The sequence below is a fragment of the Leptosomus discolor genome, chromosome 1 (assembly GCF_034619465.1).
Source record: "Leptosomus discolor isolate bLepDis1 chromosome 1, bLepDis1.hap2, whole genome shotgun sequence".
NCBI lineage: Eukaryota > Metazoa > Chordata > Aves > Leptosomiformes > Leptosomidae > Leptosomus > Leptosomus discolor.
In genome coordinates, this window is record NC_141391.1 from 17,499,809 (window position 1) to 17,521,394 (window position 21,586).

General features: G+C 40.0%; 1 protein-coding gene across 3 annotated transcripts in view; it reads right to left on the reverse strand.

Moving 5' to 3' along the window:
* GUCY1A2 (guanylate cyclase 1 soluble subunit alpha 2) overlaps positions 1 to 21,586 on the reverse strand; it is a 155,552-nt gene that overhangs the window by 117,419 nt on the left and 16,547 nt on the right. For all 3 annotated transcript variants that reach the window (XM_086481777.1, XM_086481775.1, XM_086481776.1), the window contains 2 exons: positions 17,616 to 17,737; positions 3,996 to 4,714 (listed from right to left, as the gene is read on the reverse strand). In XM_086481777.1, coding sequence (XP_086337903.1) covers positions 3,996 to 4,714; positions 17,616 to 17,737 — 841 coding nt within the window. The remainder of the gene's footprint in view (positions 1 to 3,995; positions 4,715 to 17,615; positions 17,738 to 21,586) is intronic.

The window sequence follows — 21,586 nt, forward strand, 5'->3', positions numbered from 1 at the left end:
GGAGCTTCCAGCCCTTGCCTGGTTAAGAAATGGTGGGAGGGCAGCCCACCTGCACTCATGCTACATGCGCAACTTACTGCTGGGTTATCAGCTGTATATTGTCTTGTTCTCCACAAAAAAAAGACAAAGTGGAAAATTCCTATGATGCACTTTCAATGAGAAGTTGAAATGTAGCCTTGGTGGCAACTAAAAGACAGATTTGTGCAAGGTCTCACCATTAAGGTGAGAAGGAAGCTATCAGACTGCTCGAGAAAGCCAAAGTCATTGAGGCAGCAGAATCAGATAATATCCATTGGGGAGCTTTGCTTAAACAAATAGCATACACAAAGAGACACAGTAAAAGATAATCTGCCTTAAAAATAACAGTGACTCACAGAGATGAGGAATTGACTTCTATTGGAAAAGTATGAAGGTGGAAGTCCTGCAGAAGCTCAGATGGGAGACAGCAATGTCAGTACCACACATGTGTAGCAGTGCAGTGCTCACAAAGCATTGAAACAGTCATGTCAACACACTCTCTGCACAGGTGAGAGAGTCAGGGAGAGACTTGTGTGCAAACACCCATCTGCCTTGCGCAAACCCCTGGAGGTCCTGTCAGGAAGGGAGCAGTGGTGCTTCCCAGATGGTTGCTTAGCCAGGATTACCCACCACCAAGGATTGTGGGATGCCTAGAGCAAGGCAGCTCCTGTCTCCCTGTGTGGCAGTGCGCAACTACCAGCTCTCTTGCATGCCAGCACCTTCATAGAAAGGAAACCTCAGTGTGTGGGCTTGACAGGGGCTTCAGAACACTCCAGAAGACAAGTTCAGATCCAGGCATCTCAATTTAAATTATATCTTATTCCATATGTGACTCCACTAACTTTCATTAAACTCTGTGGAGTACAGTTGTATTAACCATGTGTGAATTAACCAAACGGTTAATTGCCAGAATACATGTGGTTTTGATTGTTGCAATAAATAATTGCTCCCAGAGAGAGAAGTGTAGAATGAGTGTCCTTAGAGAGGTGAAATAGCAATATTTGTGACCTTGTTATTTAGGGATAATACCCAAAATTTGGAAAATCTGATTGCATGTAAGTGAAGCTCTCCAGTTAAACACAAAAAACCTCTGAATAAAAATTAGGGTGAAATGTGAAAAACAACAGAATGTTTATACAGGAAGTAGAGCAACAGGGTCCTAATACTCCCTTCAGCATCTGGGTAATACCATACTATAAACAACAAACAATAACAAGAATTTAGCTGCTTGGAAAAACTGGAAACCTCAGAGGCCGATCACATGCAGCTTTTATACATCTAAAGAGCTGTATGCATCCTAGAAAATCTGACCTGAAGACAGTCATAATTGTTCACACACATAATTTTGAACATGCAGAATAATCAAGAAAAAAAACAAAGCATCAGTGTGGATAACTTCATCACTGCAGAAAATAAAATGGAAGGACAGAAAGAGGGAGGGAAGAAAGGATCAAAGTAAACCATCACATCCTGTCTTATTTTGGATTAGTTTGTACAATCTGGTTCTTCTACTCCACAGACTTACAAGTGTGTTTAATTGCAAACTTACGATAAGTTCAGGTAAAGTCAGTGAGACTGCTGACCTAATAAATTTATACAATTTTTTACTATTTTGCAGAATAAACATTTGCATTGTCCATGTGTGTCCACTGTATAATGGAGACTGAAATATTGACCAAGCAAACATCAAAACATTAGAATTATGACCCAGGGTTACGGATCGTGTTGAAAATTGGGATTAAAGCTATAAGGTCCACATTCTTCAGGTGGAGAGTCTTTTTTACTGTTTGGTCCCTACAACAATGAGATGCTGTAAACGCTCAGAGCTCCAAGGAACAGCTGGTCACATATCAAATTAACATAGTTTTGCTGAGATATTGATGCATTGATGCATGAGGCTGTGCTTCTACTACATCTCTGCAGGAAATGCTACCTATCACCCAGACCTCACAGGCCTTATGTCAGAAATTTAGGGTAGTGTTATAAAGTCATGTATTCCAGAGATTCAAATCCCAGTAAATCAAAGCACACAAATGAGCCATTGCATAAACGGGACAAGCAGTAAGCACCCTGAAAGTCAGGACAGGTGGTTTTCTTTAATTCGCTTCTGGGTGCTGAGTTAAGGAAAGATCATGATTTGTGACTTACTTTCATCTGAACAAAGAGCTGGTGTCAGGACTAAATGAAAACTGTTTTGTTATTCTGTCTTTATCACTGCAAGCCTGAAAAAAAGATCTAATTTATGTACTGAAATGAAGATAAAAGTGCTTTGAAGAGAGGCTGAAAGGTCCCCTGTTCATCGCAAAGCCTTTTGAAACATTTTTTTATTTCTTGAGGAACCACTAAGAAAACTGAACAGCTTCAAAACTGCAGCATAGTTGTCTGGGTCGCATCCCTTCAACTGCCATTTAAAGTAACCAAGTCTGAAAAGTGTGGAGGTTATTGCAGAGACAGAATTTTCTAAAAAAAAGATAAATAGCTATAAGTGGATGCATTTACCATATGAACTGAAAAGAGGTGTGTGACAGAGAAACAGTGAAATACCTAAGTCCGTTACTGCCATCTTTTAAGCAGGGTCATGCTTACAGCCACTAATCGACCTGCCCAATATTCAACTTCCAAACGAGTGTTGGCAAATCGAAAAGAATTCCAAAACGAGCTACATGAGTGACATGAGCTCTGGGAATATAACACAGCATGCAGTTCCCAAGGCTCAGCCTATTTTTTTTATCCAGGAGATATTAAGGTCTTGAGCATGACGTAACAGTATTGCCATGTCGCTCTTCTTAAAATCTATGTAAGCAAGTCAACCACAACCTCTGAATCTGTGCAACTTTTCATTTGGAAAAAAAAGGGAATATCTAGCAAAATGCATCACATGCTGAGCTTTGTTTAACTACTAACAAACGGAAACTTTTGGAAAGTGCTTATAAAACAGGTGAGTCAGAAGAAAATACCTCTTCAGCTGAACTGACATTCTCAGATTAACTCCCATGCCTGCAGCACAACTTTTACCTCAGGTCCCCTGCACCTCACCATCACCCTTTTCTCTCTCATCTACACCTTACTGTTCAAGACCAAATTTTTTTCCTAACTGCTGGCAGACATAGGATTTCCTTTACTGCCATTCCCTTTTACCTGCTTCTCAAGAAAATCTGAATTGCTACTACACTGCTAGTGCTGATGCTTGTTGTTCAGGGTCTAACTTTGGTGCATAAAGCTGGAACTCAACTTCACACCAAAAAACTTTCCCATAATTCAAGGATATGCTATGAGACAAACTCCATTCAGCCTCTGGAGAGGTCCACTCCAGAAGACCTGTTCTCACCTAACTCACCTGGGACACACTGGACTCTACATAGAGCTCGCTAGCTAAGGTAACTCTCTTCTAAAGCACTGAAGGAAGAGGCAGTGTAGAAGGACAAGTGCCCATTTAAAGGACTGGAAAGCATTAAAACTGGCATAAGTGATAGCTGGTACCACTTACAGCTCTGGTTCCCTTGAGTGCAGGGTGAGAGATAAGAGACACAGAGCATTTCAAAATAGGGAAGCAGGATACAATAAAGTGGCTGTGTGAATCCTGCAGTGGGAGTATTTCAGAAAACATACTGAAAGCTATTCCCTAGTAAATGGCTTAATAACTATTACTGTTATCATAATAGAGCTGGAGTGAAATTAATGATTAGATATGGGCATTTTGTAAAATTCCTCACCCTTTGAATTTAAGATGCACTATTCAGCTCCACAGAGCAGAATTTGCTGAATGGCAATGTCATGATTTGCTAAAACATCACAGGTAAAACTTATAAATAATTTATGAAAATACTTACTTGGCTGGGGAATACCACTTAGCCCCTGTTTGCAAGGCATAAGCAGCTTTCAAGAGTACATGGGACTTGATTTGCTCATCTCTGAATGAATAACGCTCTCCCACTGCACATATATACACACATCCCCTTCCAAATTAACATTCTTACCTTGTCTTTATTTTCAGAGCCAGAATCCTCAAGTTTAGTCCGAATGACAAAGGGAGTAGATAATCTTAGGAGAACTCGTTCAAACGTGGCACTGATTTTAGGAGAAACTATGTCGAAGCAGTCTTGGAATTTCAGAGTTTTATGAGTGTCACATCTGAGCTGCTTCCTAAGACCTTCTCCAAGCTGAAGAACCAGCATGTTTGAATCAAACATCAGGTGAAAGGGGAAAGCTCTGCAGAAGGTGTTGATGCTAATCCTCAGGTCTAAGGGGGACTGGGAAGTTCCTGGTGGAAGTGTTTTTGTGATATTTGCATTTTCATGTTCTTTGATAAGGAAAGTCAGACAACTGCAGTTACCTGGGTTCGTCCCCTCTGAACACAGCTTGTCATTAGTGACCTGTTCTACTTCCACTTCCAAGCGGTAAATCTTCTTTGCTGCTGCCTTTATCATTCCCATCATTGCAAATCCCACAATCTGATGTGGGTGAAAGTAATGAAGCATGAGATTGCCTTCAGGGAGCTCTTTGCATAGGAAAGAAGGGGATTCCAGGGTGGCCTGTCTTCCAAATGAAGTTCTAATGTGCTCCAGCAAAGCATCAAAGCCATTGAAGAAGTCTTGAAGTGTCCCACCTACAGCTCGAAGAACTCTTTCATTCTCATCAAAGCAGATGTTGAAGAATTCCTCCCCAAACTTTTCTTGCATTTCCTCAAACTTCAAACCTATGGGACAGTGAAACACTGATATCAACAACATAGTATTGCTACTGTGTCACATTTTCCCATCGTTCTCTACTTGTCCAGTATTTTTCCAAGTCAGTGAGAGTGGCTTTTTCACTGGATACCTACCCACAGGACTTCTGTTTTCTCTGGTGGTTGGGAATAATCCTAGAAGCCATTTTTCCCTGTCATTTTAAGTCCTCATGCTTTCAGCTCACTGTCCAAGCCAGCTACTTGTGGGATTCAGACTTGCCTGTCTCCTTTTTACTCTTGGAAGCCTGGATACATGATAATTTCCCTGACTTTTGCATGTCACATGCAGTCCGCTGTGTGAATGCACCCAGCCATGGCTGCATCCCTTCCACTGTTGACCTAGCCACAAACGAGGCTTCTGCTTTTATTGTCTCTCTGTTCACTGCCTTTGTGAGGGATCCAGATCTTACCAGCTTGAAGAATAAGCTACTGGGACTCAAAGTCAGGCCTTTGGCTTTCAATAAGCAATGTAAAGCCCTGCAGTCAGGTGACACTTTAGTAGCTGGAGGAGGGGGGTTTTGGGTTTGGGGTTTTCTTTCAGAGAAAATACTGTTCTTATTACAGCTGTTGAGCACTGCCAGAAGACAAAAAGGAATAATTACTTCTGTTTTGTTGCCTGCAAAGGAGAGCAAAGCCTTTCCATTTTAGGCTTCTACACTCACTCAGCTTTAAAAGAAACCCTGCTTCTTAGAGCGGTCTAAACTGATAGTAGATGGGACAGTTCTGTGATATCTCACAATGTCACTTCAAGTCTCCATCACAGAAATTCAAAAAGTTTTGATTTACAGAGGTGATAAGGCTGATATTGCTGAAGGGATGAAAAAATATCAGTGATGAAAGCCCCTAGATACAAATGTTATCAAATCCTACTCCAGTTTGTTATTTACCATTTGAAGGGTAACCTAGAAAAAATAATTTTGAGATGGTTATCAAACATATTCTTCTGTCTTATTTTAGGGAAGACATGCTCTGTTAAGTTTCATCTCGATATAACCCCCATATCATACAGTAGAGTTCCAAAATTAACCAGGTATGTTTGTATTGTTCTAAGCTGTAATAGAAGAAGTATGAATCAGATCTATGTGAATTACAAACATCCAGCAAGAGTTTTCGAAGGAAATTAATCTAGGAATTAACAACATAGTTCCTTCAGTGTACTGAAATCAAATCAAATCAAATCAAATCACATTTCACTGAACTAGTCAAACACCTTAAAATTTATCTTGAATTCTAACAGAAGTGAAGGGCAGTTATTTATTTCCTTTGGGCATAACAGGCCCTTTATTTTAATACATATTCTGCATGCTCTATAACATTCATAAGATCCCAGTGGATTACTGAACTTCTCATTGTTTGTTTAGATTGCTTGTAGGCTTTTAAATTTGAAAGAAGAATGTGATTAGCAACTTTCATGCCCAAGCGGTATAACGGGACAGAAAACGTCATGCATCTGTTTTTTGCAGACAATAACCTTTGATCATCTCAAGGCAGCATCTGAACTGCCTATGCACACAGGCATAGTTATAACGATCAATATTCACAAAGGATCTGAGCACTCCACAGCTTTGCAAACTATCTGCAACAATAGTTTTGTCTGGACCTTCCATATGATTAATAGCAGATTAAAATGTATAAAATTACATATATAAAAAGGACAACACAACAAAGCATATTTTATAAAAGAAGTAATAGTAATAATTTGGGAAAGTTCATTCAAATGCCATTACTCATAATCAAATTTGGTCACTAAACTAGGTTATTACAAAAATATTCCCAGGATCTTTTATGACCACAGATGGTCAGATCTGTGGCTAAGCCAAAAGAAGGTACCTCTGGTACACAATGCCCCCTAATATCCTGACTCAGAGGACAGTATGCCAATTCCTGACTCATTACCACTACGTCTGCATAACATAAAAATACTCACTATAACCCCAAATGAATTAAATTCTAACACATACCAATTACATTGTCATAACTGGATATTACTAGCAAGGAGCTAAGAAATTCTCATATTCGTATGTATACACAGATACATATGCATACTTTTAAATCTCATTATTCTGTAGAGTTAACTGTGAGTAGCTTTAGAAGTCTGTGTGTAAAAGTGAGCAGCCTAGCAGGGTAACCAAGGTTGTAAGATTGCAGAGGCCCTAAAGGTATGGGAACAGGACAGTATCAGAAACCCCTGGGCTATTTGTACAAATGACCACATACTGTCACAGAACTATGTGACAACCCATGAAGATGCCCAAAATGATAGTGTAGGTGGGCTGTCTTTAAAGTGTGTTATAAAATTACAGTGAAACAGTCAGTTGCCCTGATGCCACTAACTGAAAATAGGGTATGCAGAACTGATCACTCATGTACTTTCTGCTACATGTGTAAGCCTCGTCTTGTTATCGTTAACCAGAGCTGTATCTTAGTATTCGGCCTAAGGTTCTGCTGATTGTCTTAGATTGTCCACCCTGGAGGACTAGCTGTTCAATCTCGATGCAATGCACTAACTCCAAGCAACATGAATTATACTATTAAACTCAGGTCAATGACCTGGCTCTAGGGCGTGCCACCATTTTAAAAAACATTTTAGCTTTGAATTGAGTTACCCACCATACCAGTAGAAAATTAGATTAGCTAAGATAAGAAAAATGGATATGCCCAAGCTCGACCAAACTGCTGGTCTGCCTTAGCTGGGAATTTTCTCTATAATAATAGACACTATGAGATACCAAGTAAACTAAAAAAAGTCAAATGACCTTCTAAAACAAACAGTATGATGTATCTATCAGGGACGTTTTTTCTTAAACCTCACCAATGAGGGTTCAATTTTTGCTTGAAGCATGACAGTTTTTCTTTAAATCAAAAATCTTTATTTAAATTCCTATTATACAAACAAACACAAACTATTTTTTTTTCTGTATTTCTACAAAGCTTTTGGCTTCAGTCATGTGGTTGTATGAAGTTGCACAAAATACTTAACCTGTATTTTTACTGACTTATTCACCTTTCCTCTTGAAACAAATGATGCACAGAAGGACACACTTACTTAACATTAACTCCATATATATTTCATCATAACCTTTTCATTTACTACCAGATAAATTCTCCTAATCTTTTGAATATCTTCTGTGGAGTTTCTCCCTATCCCTTTCTCTATACCTATATCTGTTTAGCTTTCAAGAGACAATAGAAATGACCATCATCATCACAAGGAGAAAAAATGTCAGACTGCATCAGATTGCTATTCAGCTGCTCTGAAATCTTATCTCAGAAGTGATTGGTATCAGATGCTACAGGAAACTGTAAAATCTGACAGAAAATCATGAAAAAACATGGTTTTCAGGAAGCTCCTCATCCCTAATGGCTAGAGTAAATGTTTAGCTTATTCACTGAAATGGGTGGAAGTACCAAATCGGGAGATAAGTTTTATTACGTATAGAAAAACCCACTTGTTGAAAAAAGTTACAGAACTCATTGTCTCTATAGTGCATACTTTACTACATTTGGAGATTTCCATGGGCTAATTATTATCTTTTAAAATTATATTCGATATGATTTCCAATTCCAACATATTCTGTATTTCCTTTGTTTTTTTCTTTCATACTGAGGTAAGATAAGTAAAATCTTCAATATAATCTTCTATATAACCTTGAGGTTAAACATCTGCATAAACAGTCTAATCTTTTCAAACTCATCTCACATAAAATTCTTTCTCTGCATCTTCATTTGTTTTCATTTTGATTTTGCAGTGGAATAATTAACATTGAAGATGGACTGAACATGTGAGACAACTTCTGTTCGTCAAAATTGATGATTTGCTATTTCTTTCTGAAAAGCTGGCATTTCCATTCTTTCTTTTCCACTAGGGACCTCTAATCAAAATTTTCACTCAGCTGCCCAGCAAAAAAATAACGTTTGAGATCTGTATGCACGCCCAGCACTTCTAAATATAGAGGCCACTGTGCTCCCATATCATGCATGACCCCAACAATGATAGACAGGGCTTCCTAATGGGCACTAGGTTGCAATCAGTAAGGAGTAAAAAATCTTCATTAGTTTCACCAATACACTTCACTAAATAGTGGTGATAGAAATTAAACCAAAATTCATCCCAGCACTCTCTGCCGTTGCCCAAGTGAAGTCTTCTGTAATTTTGAGCTTCTGCTATTTACCAACCTTCTACTAATATACTAGATGAAATTCTAAAAATTCATCAGTCTCAATTTGCTTTGCTCTTGGAAAGTGATCTACTGTTTTCCTACCAAGTTTAATCCACTTCTTTGAGAGGACAAATCACATGTCTTAACTCTAATGAGTTTTTTTTTTCCTTAGTAGTTTCTTTCTCTTGCTCTTTCTTACAATATTTTTATTCTAGCCCATACTGGAGAGAAATCAAATATGCACATTGTAGAAGGAAACTGAGACAAAGGAACCATAGGATGAAAATATTGCTATGGGCCTCCACTACAAAGCACTTTGGGATCTACGACAAAAGTACTATATAAGGTCTATCATTATTGTTCGAAAATGCGTCTTTGATGAAAGATGTTTAGAGAAGAGACCCTACACTTGTGAGCCAGATCCAAAATTACCAAAGTCTTTAAGCATAGGCTAGAAGTACAAATTACATATTTCACTGATCTGGAGCAGAAATAGACGGCTTCATGCTGTAATAACACGGTAGTAAAAGGTCTTTCTTCATTTTCTTTTCAGCAGTTCCTGTAAACTGCAAACCCACTACAAAACATCAACGAACTAATACAGTATCTCTAAGTATTTTGTACATTACTAAGTGGAGAAATTAGATAGGAAACTGCTCCCATGAAGAAAATCACAAATCATACGCTTTTCAGAAACAAATAGAAGATGAATGATGTGATGAAAATGTCAAAGTAATCCATTAACTTGCAGAGCATGCAGAAGCAGTTACAAGCCATCCAGTTCTTCCTTAAATTAAATCATGGAGACAGTGGTTGCAGAGTGGCTAGCATCTGATTCCTTTGGCATAGAAAAATACCCATTAAGAATCTGTAAATGTCAAACATTAAGGGGATGGGACAATTCAATATGCAATTCCAGAACTCATACTGTGGACAGAAGCAAAATTTGCCACCTTCAGTTATAGCAAATATCTCTTAAATGTTTTTGGATTATCATATTTTTGGCGTGAATAAGATCTTTTCCTTAAACAGCCTTTTGGACAGAAGGGCAGGTGGCAGTTCAGAATTCCAAAGCATAATTTTAGATGGTAAGGAAAGCAACATTTGTTCTTTCAATAAAACACGTTTTGATGTGTACCGGCTAATGCTGAAGATACATTAGATGAATCATTTGGCTTGTAAGTGAGCCTAGTACCGTATTTAATTGCTGGATAAAAGACTTTGATCTTACTTATGATGGTGAATTTATATCATCCTGGGAATCCAGAGAGTATTTTTATATTACCATTTTTAGTGTTTCTTATTTAAATACAGTAACATCAGTTTATGCCTTTACATACAGTTTTGGCACAGTTGTAAAATTTGTCCTACACTTCTCTTACAGTGCCATGCAGGGCCTGCATATCTTTCAAGATTTCATAAAATGAAAATGAAAATTATTGTTAAAAAGAATTCCTCACACTTCTTCACCTATAATACTTATTTCATCCAATTTTAATGAGGTGTTTTCTTTCCTTGTTAAAGTGAGGGTCTCCTCTGACAAATGATGCTTAGAAATATCATTGTAACTACTGCCCCTTGGTGAGGACCCGATCACCTGTGCTCAGCATACGTGTAAAAGATTCTGCTCCAAACTGGTGACGCAGGAAGCTCAGCTAAGATATTAAGAACAGACAATGTTCTTTCCTTTCCCCCATATAGCACTTTCAGTAGCAGCTAATTCTGCAGGCAAAGCCAAGCTGTCTGAAGCAAGCCTATCATCATTTTATGCTCCCCATCACATCTTGGAAACCTCACCTCTTAGATTTGCACAGGGTTTATTAAATGAAAACTGCAATCACTAGATTGGTGATTCCTAAATATAAGGCAGATCCAGTTTGTTTCATGTTAATCAAACAGCAGTAAGAACAAAGTTTTTTCATTTGCTTTTGCATTAAAATAAGCATATATGTCTTTGAATTGACATACGGAGTGGAACTTCACTTCTTGGAAAGAATAAAATTGTAATGAAATCTAAAAACTTTCCCCACGAAATGCAAAATCATCTCTCACAATTCCTCACATATATAAAGGACTCAATTCAGTCGACTAAATATAGAAATCTAATGCTATTTGAGTCTTCAGAAGGCATCCAAGACATCTACAAAAGAACTAACAGTTACATCTGCTAGGATATGGGACTTAAGAGAGACCTACACATTCTCAGAGGTTTGACAGAGGCCACACAGGATACACCACAGCACCTAAAACAATGGCAAACACCTATATTTAATCAATTAATCATGTCCACGATGCCTTCTACTTTATAGACTTCCACAAGATATTATTGTACATCATAACTTCAAACTGCTCACTATCTACTGGTAGTTCATCTGCTTTCTAACAATAAATAGCTCTGATTTGAGAAGAGTGGGACATCTAAGGCCAATTGGTATAAACATTTGTCCTTTTCTAATATAGATGTATTCATCTCAGTTTTGAAATCACAGGAATTATGTGATTTTTGTTTAGATTACTTTTGTACTGCCAGTGTGCAGTAACATCTGCTAAATAACAGGAGTCCTGTGTGTATAGCTTAGAGCCCCCCCAGGACAGAGTTCCAAGTATTATTAAAAACCATTAGTATCACCAGTCCTCTGGGCCATGTAACATTTCCTTTTACGCCATTTGTAAACCAACAACTTTAATTATAAATTAGTCTGTGTATCCCAAAGTAGTTGCATCCTAATGACTGTCTGCAATTCTTAGCTCAAAGGAAAAGGAAAGTGATAGTAATGTATGTACTTTCAATATATAAACATCTGCAGTTCTCAGACACCCGCCAAGCAGTCAGTGTGTCAAACCCTTGTCCATCTTTTCCAATCACATCACTGGTCTAATCTCACGGTAGGCTAAGATCTGTCCTGGCATCTCCTTTTCAATGTATTTCCTGCCTTTTCAGATGTAGTATTTCTCAGCAGTGATGTGCTGTCATAATTTAATAGTCACCAGAATGATCCCAAATTTATTCCTCTTTGACTACAGAATATGGGTAAGAGCTGAGATTTTCTTACTTTCATAAAGGAAACACAGATCTTCAGCTTTGATAAATGTAAAGAGAGTAAATGACTTCTATAGAATTATGCCCTCTGCACTAAACGAAGGAACAGCCCTGCAAGATATATTTAGGTATGAAGAGATTTGCTCTATATAAAGCAGCCTACAGCACATATCTTCTTTGGTGGTGACAAGCAAATGTCACCCAGAGCAGAGCTCTCTAAATCCCTACTCCAACAATGGATTCCACATCCTTCTCAGTGTCTTGGAAAGGCTGAATCCAGAAACATGATTTATCTCCCTGACGGGACAGGGCTCCAGGCTGGAATTCCACATAACTTATCACTGGGGGATTCAGGAATCCTTGCCACTGCGCCATATCATCCTCCAAATGGAAGATGCCCAGAAATGTATTCACTTAGAAATGACAGAGAAGCAATGTCCTCACGCCACTCTCAGAAGTAAAATCAAGAGAACAAGCATTATTATTAAACTTTACTTTAAGAATGCCTAGCAGAAAAAGTTCTTGCAATACATTTGAGTCCACATGCAGAGTGGCTTAGCAGCCATTGACATATGTTGTACATTTTTTAAGGAAAATGAGGTAATCGTAGTAAGATTTTAGGAGCCAAATTTTTTTAACAGATGAAAAAGAATTCTGTTGTATATATTAATTTCTTGAATAAAAAAAAGGGCGACAATGTTTTTCTGTATCTTAAGCAAAGGAAAGTCAGACAGTTGCGATTATTTCTTCAGGCCTCCTTGCTGAAATAACTATCTGATACAAGTGCATTTGTAACTTCAGGCTGTGCACCCAAGGTGTCGCAAGTGTTATTTATGCAGTATATATACCATGGTGCTGCAGTATATACAATTTAGATATTGCAGTCTAATACGCAAATAGGCTTTCAAAGACCATTAAAGACTGGGTATGAACATCTACCTCTTGCAAATTTTGCACAACAAAAACTCCCTTTTTTTTTGTGAAGGACTGAAATAAGAGTGAAAAATACTTCACATCCACAAAGGCTACATGAATTGTGCGCAGTGTTTGAAACAAGTTTGGAGGAGGTGACATGAAGGCTGCACAATTTTTATCCAGTTTGTGCATTTGGGATGTGAGAAACAACATGGGATATACTAGAAGTACACAGTAGAGTTGAAAAATGAAAACTTGGTATTTCTGTTTTGCTTCATAAAGCTCAGTAGCACAGATCTGTGTGGAATATCTACCCAAAAGACAAGCAAGAGTCATGTCATGAAGGCTTTATGTCCCAAAATAAATTCCTTACAGTAGGAATTACAGACTAACAAAAGAAGTTTTCATCCTTATTTTCCCGTTGCCAAAGCTTTAATTTGCACCTACCTGGAAGTCTTCTCCTTTGTTCTGACTCAGCTGCAATTAAGTCAAAGTGCACACTCTACCTAACTTGAAATCAAATTATTTTAAATTATGAGGACAAAAGAAGTCCCAAACAAGATTTGTCTATCATTGCTCAAAATGCTGAATGTACAAATAATATGAAAATGTCTTTGCTTTGAGAAGGTTATAAACTGAGGAGCACTGACGTATGGTTTAAAGGATTAAAACCCCCCTGTTATCTCCATTATACAGATGTGAAATTGAGGCACAGAAAGAATAAAAAGTGCCCAAGGTCAAATAAGAAATCTCTTCATATACAATCTTTCTCTCTAACATACCTCAGTATAAATTTACAGTCACCTAATGAAGAAATGTGGCATTCATCCACATAATATACTTCATCACAGGAATAGTTTTCTTATCATCACTTCTAAAATAAGATCAAACTAACACCACCAATCTGCTCTGAACACAGCTTAGCTAGCCAGCTAAAAGCATTGTCTGTGTCAACAGGGCAAAACACACGAGTGCTTATTCTTTTAAATATTTTATTTCCAGCTAGGAACTTTATAAAGGCTCCCTTTAGAAGTCAGGATTTCTCTTCACTATTACCCAACTTCCACTATATTGTCACTTCGTTTTCCTTCAGATGATAGGACTAGGGAAGTGATTGTCCCCCTGTACTCTGGTGCAGCACTGCTGAGGCCACATCTCGAATACGATGTTCAGTTTTGGACCCCTCACTCACTACAAGAAAGACATTGAGGTGCTGGAGCATGTCCAGAGAAGAGCAACGAAGCTGGTAAAGGGTCTAGAGCACAAATCTTGTGGTTGATGGAGTCTTTGATGAAGTGGCGGAGTCACCATCCCTGGAGGTATTTAAAAGACATGTAGATGTAGCGCTTAGGGACATGATGTAGTGGTGGGCTTGGAAGGGCTAGGTTAGTGGTTGGACTTGATTGCTCGTAAATATCCTTTCCAACCTAAATGATTCTGTGATGCTATATGCTTATGAAGGACTCTGTAAAAGTGTGCACACACCACATAAAGAAAGCAGAGTCCATCATAAATCTGTCTGGACTATTTCAGGAAGGATACAAAGTTAAATTAAATATTCCAGCCTCAGAAGCTGTCACCATAAAGGAAAGCTGTGCCAGTGATCTGGTATCAGACATGGTTTACAGCATGTGAGCATGGTGGACATGGCTCCCTTAATTACAGTGGATTAAAGCAGGAAGAAATCTATTGATGTTTAGACTTGTAGCAGGAGCAACTCAGTGAGGAGATGAGCAGAATGAGGTCCTTCCACTGCAGGAAGATGGTGTCACACTTTAGTGATGCCTTGAAAGGAGGAAAATACTAGTATTCATACATGATAAATCACATGCATCGAGCTGAGAGTACAGCTTGCAGTCAGCACTTTCCTGTGTGCAGCATGAGCACAAGGACCACGGTGCAAAACATCCGCTCATAATCTTCCAAGCTTACTAATGATCTCAGCATTTGCTATCTTCTGATTAATAAGGAATAGCAAATGACTATTTTAGAGGCAGTTAGAGGGTCAGGAGAGGTGAATCATGTTGGCATTATCTAAGGTAAGAGAGCAGGAAGTTGCTTCCAAGCACTTTTAAGGAAACACTTTCTTCCAGCCCTAGATATCAAGTCCTTGTTACTGCTCATATAAATAAACTGAGAGCCAGATTTGGTTCAACAGTTTCTCTAACCTCCATCACAGTCTCCTGTCTCAGCAATGCCAATTGCTCTAGGTACACACCCCAGCGGTTACGTCCTTCTTGCATAGAAGTGGCTCTCACTAATCCTTATTCAACCAGAAAAATAACTGTGTATGTGAGAATTAATTACGCAGCCTCCATTAATTATTTACCTATTCTGATAAGAGTTACAATTAAAACCAAGAAGCTCATTTTCTGCTCATTCCCTTACGTTCCTGTCCCAGATAAGAAGGAAAAACTACTGCTTTTAAATTATCTCAGTTTTGCTCAGATTGAAGTTTTTTTTTGTTATGAACCCAAATTAATTCTTTAAAAGGTGAGCTTTCCAAGAGTAAGTCTCCGCAAACTTATTTTCAACAAAGTCCGCTTCAGTAATTTTCCAAGACAGTAACATTTACACGTTATCCCTACACTGTGATCCTAACAGTCTGATCTGCCCTTGACACACATGGACCGTGTGGATACCACTGAAAAAACAGGCTGCACATTACTTAGCCATGCTGAGGGACCAGAACTAACATATTGATTTAAAAGCACTCTGAAGATGAAAAAGGATCCATAACTGTTTCTTAGAACACATACTTTGTGTCATGGTGAAGTAAGTACAAAATGTCTAATTTGTTTTTTTATAATATTAATATGCACATCATAACATGAAAAGTCTTTGCTTTGCGTAAGTCCTGACTTATCACTCCTAGCATTTGTTTCTGAGAGTTAGCATTCAACTATTTTAAAATGCAAACAAACAAACAAACAAAAAAAGGTAACTAATACTGGACATATTTACAATGTAATTTGTTCTAAATTCTCTCCTTGACCAAACGTGCGAAGCACCAAGTACTGTCTCTTCCCAGCAGCAGTTAAAAGCACTCAGAACCTCCCTGACAGTGTCTAGCATCTTACAGAATAAGTCACCTGACACCAAAAAGAAAGCATTTTGAATGTCAGTGAAACACAGTCATCTCTCAACTAGAACATGTTATCTGTTTCACAGAGCATACCAAGTCTGTTTTAGAGTTTGAGATAGAACACACAGACATGCAATGCATATACCTCCAAAAGGATTTCCAGTCAGCAGGATATGATGATCAAGACAGCAACGTGGGCAGAATATTACCTTACCATATTCCCCTGCCATGGAAGGTAAATTACATGTTTAATTACCGTACAAGGTCAGATTTCAGTGTTGTGCCTCCTATTGAAGAAGTCTCTTTAACTCCATAATCCCATAAAAAATTCACAGGTTTATACTGTATATTATCAGCTGAAAGGAACCTTATTATCAAACAGAATGCCATCTTTCGTGCCCTCCACACCAACTTCAGTAGCCTACTGTAGAGTAGTAGAGACCTCAAATGGAAGAGCAAAGAGGGATTCATTGCAAAAAGTACACCCCCAAGTGTTGTGAGCCTTATACAGAAGTTCAGGGAAAAAAGCTCAGTACTCAACTAGCAAAAATGTCATCATGATATCAACAGCTGCTTCATGTTAGCTGGGCCAGAATCAGAGAGGCTTTCAAGCTGGGCTCTTTGCAGTGGTGCAGCCCAGGAGGACTAGAGACAACGGGCCTAAGTTGAAACAGCAGATGTTCAGACTGTGTATTTTTCTCCATAAGGGCAGTCAGGCAGAGGCACAAGTTGCCCAGAGAGGCAACATGTGTGCAGTCTCTACCCTTGGAGGTTTCTAACCCGAACTGGGTAAAGCCACGAGCAACCTGGTTCCCAACATTGCATTCAGTAATCCAAATGTGGTCTGACAAGTACTGAGTAGAGGGGTATAATGAGTCTCTTCAATCTGTAGACAATTGCCCAGTGGTTAAAGCTCTATCTGTAAAGTTTACTCTAAAACAAAGAATATGATTAGTTTCATAGAAATGAAGCAGCTAAAACAATCCCAGCCAAAAATTAAGTTTCCAGTGTCAAATTCTGTAACTTTTTTTTTTTTTTTTTAGTAAAGCTTACTAACAACTTGGGAAGAAGAATAAGCTGGATAAATCATATGAATGGGTGCAAATAGCCAGCTATGTAATACTGACACCTATTAAGACAGTTGCACTTCAGTGATGGATGGCATCATCTCGACACACAAAATTTCACAAGTTTATTGCAGCAAGCATTCTTCAATATGAATGTAAGTTTCCAGAATGTTTCATGTCCCAGGTACGTCCTGCTCTGTGTTTCTCAGGCCCTCTATCCACCATATCCACCATGCCCATAGACAATAAGAGTATCTGTTGTTCTGTAGAACCCCTATAAAACCACTTGAGATAATTCCAAGACTAGGGCCTGCACAGATGCAAGTCCATTTGGACTCAAAGCCTTTGAAACTGCTCGAATCACTGGGTACTGCACAATGCACCTCCACTGACTCCACTGAAAAATCAGTCTGTACTGTCCCAAAGGTGCAAAATATATGTAGAAGAGAAGACAAATGCAGTAACAATGCACTAATATGTAGTTGCCTACACCCTACATTTCCTTTGTTAGAGCAAAAATTCCTTGGTTCATTGTTGGTATTGGGATGGTCAGTAAACTTTCCTTCCAACTAAAGGAAATAAATTCCATTGAAAAAATACATACCAAGTACATTAGCCGTACACTGGAGAATTCCTGAGACATCTTCAGTTTCTTCATTGCCAGAGCAGTCTGTATAGGAGCATCTGTTTGATATATTGTGAAAGTTCTTCTCTGCATCCCTGTAACTACATCAAAAAAAAAAGTAAAAAAGTTCCAGCATCTCCTTATATAAATGCAAGGTCAACAAATGTCTTTCAGAAGTGGTGGTAAAGGATGCCTTTAGCCTCCCTTGTCTCCTCCTTCTTCTCCCCTCCATCACCCCCTTTCCATTCATGCATTATCACACGCAGATGACACTGTATCAGTAGCCTGGGTATCTCAAGTATTATACTAGAATCTGGAATATTATCTGTAACGAGAATGAAGACATAAGAAAAAAATAGTATCAAAGGGCTGAGGCATGAAGGAAGGGTATCACACATATCTGTCTTACATATCCTTCCGACTGGGGTGTTTTCTATAACAAAGTTGTACAGTAAACTCCAAGATGTTTATGAGGCAATGGTGAGTATCTAACAAGAATAATAAATCTTCCACATCACGTTACATTAGCACTGCAAGTATAAAACCTAGCTCTCTTTGTGAATTTTCTTCTGAAAAGATCTCAACAGAAAGAAGGATGTCAAGCTGCAACTCACTATACTATCAAGAATAAAGTTTCTGTTATAGCCTGTTAAAGAAAAATTAAAAAGAATCCCACCACTGACGAAAGGCACAGAGCCATGGTCCAACCAACAAGAAAGCAGCTACCATCTAAATTATTCTATTTGATTTCATTTCGCTGGATTGTTTTTCCTTAATTCAACAGAAACAGAACAGAAGCTGAAACTATGTTTAGAACAAAGCTTTATGCAGGTGATAATAAGCACAGAAGACAGAATAAAAGTGAAGAAAATATTGCAGCAGAGTGATAATGCACTTGGCAAAATATAAAATCAATTTAGCTCAATGCACAGAGAAAAGCTTTTCTAATGAGTATTTTATTAACACTTCTGTTATGCTTTCATACTTTGTTTATACTCCATAAATCATGAATAGCAGTTTTAAGGATTAGACTCTTCATCTGGTTAATGTCTGCAAAATCTCAGTACCTGGGTTGCCAGCACCTGTGGAAAAGGACCAAAAAGGATTCAGAGCCGCGCATCCTGGTAACTGGTTCTCCATGTGGAGTAAAACACATTGGGAAGAATGGGCTCATATTCAACAAGGAAAACACGGTGGCAAAGGGTGCTGGTGCACTCTGCAGTGAGCTGCATGGTCAGCACTGCTTTCCAGGTCTCCACTGATGCCAGGCCATGTGCCTGGCAGAAGGCCATGTCCCGACACACTGTCCAAGTTGACATAGAACCCAAAGTCATGGCTCAACTCCACTGCCACACCAGGAGGTCAGGCCTCTCCAGACAGCGTCACCGAGTCCCTGAATGGCACCATGGCCACTCCTCACCTCTGATCTTGATGTTCAACAAGTTGAAGTGCCAGGTCCTGCACTTCGGCCACGACAACCCCAGGCAGCACCACAGGCTTGGGAATGAGTGGCTGGAAAACTGCTCAGTGGAAAAGGACCTGGGGGTATTGGTCAACAGCCAGCTGAACATGAGCCAGCAGTGTGCCTGGGTGGCCAAGAAGACCAACAGCATCCTGGCCTCTATCAGCAATAGTGTGGCCAGCAGGAGTAGGGAAGGGATCGTGCCCCTGTACTCGGCACTGATGAGGCTGCACCTTGAATACTGTGTGCAGTTTTGGGTCCCTCACTACAAGAAAGACATTGAGGGGCTGGAGTGTGTCCAGAGAAGAGCATCGAAGCTGGTCAAGGGTCTAGAGAACAGGTCTTATGAGGAGGGGCTGAGGGAACAGGGGTTGTTTAGTCTGGAGAAGAGGAGGCTGAGGGGAGACCTAATTGCTCTCTACAACTACCTGAAAGGAGGTTGTAGTGAGGTGGGGGTCAGTGTCTTCTCCCAAGTAACTTGAGGAATTGGCCTCAAGTTGCACCAGGGAAGGTTTAGATTGGATAGTAGGGAAAATTTCTTCACAGAAAGGGGTGTCAAGCATTGGAACAGGCTGTTCAGGCAAGTGGTTGAGTCACCATCCTTGAAGTATTGAAAAGACATGTAGATGTGGTGCTTAGGGACATGGTTTAGTGGTGGACTTGGCAGTGCTAGGTTAAAAGTTGGACTCAATGATCTTAAAGGTCTTTTCCAACCTAAATGATTCTATGATTCAATGATTCTATGATTCTGTCTTGACCACAATGGGAGATTTGATGAACATTTATCTCAGATGTTAGCACCCAGGTGCTGGCAGGGGGCCTGCAGAGGCCTCTGTGAAGAGAGGCCAGGGCTGCCCCATGCTGGGCACAGCCAGTGCCAGCCAGCTCCAGCGGCCCCACCGCAGGGCACAGCTGAGGCCCTTGGCCAAGCAGGTGGTGCCTCTGGGAAAGTGTATTGTAGAAAGGGCAAAACATCTCATGGAGGTTTGAGAAGTGAGGAAAACAACTGAGAGAAACTCAGGCACCAGGGTCAGTGCAGAAAGAGGGGGAGGAGGTGCTCCAGGTGCCGAAGCAGAGATTCCCCTGCAATGTGTGGTGAAGACCATGGTGATGCAGGCTGCACCCCTGCAGGCCATGGAGGTTCATGGTGGAGCAGATATCCACCCTGCAGCTCTTGGAGGACCCCAAACCAGAGCAGATGGATGTGCCCTGAAGGAAGCTGCAGCCTGTGGAAAGCCTGGGCCAGAACAAGGGAGTAGCGTGAGGAGGATGGAGCAGCAGAGAGGAGCTGTTATGGACTGACCACAGTCCCCATCCCCATTCCCCTGTGCCACTCAGGGCAGGAGGAAGTACAGGTATCAAGAGTGTCTTTAACAAAACCCATGGGCTTTTTTCACCTTATTTTCTCCCCTCATCCTGTTGAGGAGTACGAAGGAGAGAACAGAGCAGCTGTGGGGGGGTCTGGCGGCTGGCCAAGGTCAACCCACCACAGTGTGAACCAACAGTAAAGATCACAGGGCAGGACAAATATAGGACATCCACTAGAGACAGATGCTACTTTAACCAACTCATAGTGATGTTCAAATATTGAGTCAGTGTACTGTAATTCACAGGAATCACAGGTTTCAGAGTGTCCTGGTTTTATATTTTGTCCGTTAAAAAAAGTACATCTAAGCCACATGTGGCCATAAATAAAAAGATGCATTGTTATTACCCACATGATTTCCTCAAGGCACTGTATCACCCTCTGAAGTCTCCTAATGTGAGACTTCAAGCAATTTTTTCAGCAACTGAAAAAACAGCCGCCAGAAGTCTTCCTCCTTAGCCTGCCCCACAGCGGATGTTACAACTGCCTGCCAAGTCTGGCTTCCTCTCTGCCCTCAGGTGCCAGCCAGACTGCTAATATTGCAGGTATCACCCTCCAAGCTAGGGCTCCCTGTGAATTTTAACCAAACATAGAGAAACAGTCAAGGTGTGGTGGTTTGACCCTGGCTGGATGCCAGGGGCCCACCAAAGCAAATATATCACTCCCCCTCCTTAACTGGACAGGGGAGAGAAAAATATAACAACAGGCTCGTGGGCCGAGATAAGGACAGGGAGATCACTCAGCGTTTACTGTCATGGGCAAAACAGACTCCACTTGGGGAAAAATGTAATTTATTACCAATCAACTCAGAGAAGAGTAATGAGAAATAAAACCAAATCTTAAAACACTTTTCCCCCACCCCTTCCTTCTTCCCAGTCTTAACTTTATTCACAATTTCTCTACCTTCTACCTCCAAGCAGCTCAGGGGGGCAGGGAATGGGGGTTGTGGTCAGTTCATCACACATTGTCCCTGCTGCTCCTTCCTCCTCAGGGAGAGGACTCCTCACATGCTTTTCCTGCTCCAGGGTGGGGTCCCTCTCACAGGAGACAGTCCTCCGTGACTTCTCCAGTGTGAGTCCTTCCCACAGGCTTCAATTCTTCATGAACTGCTCCAGCGTGGGT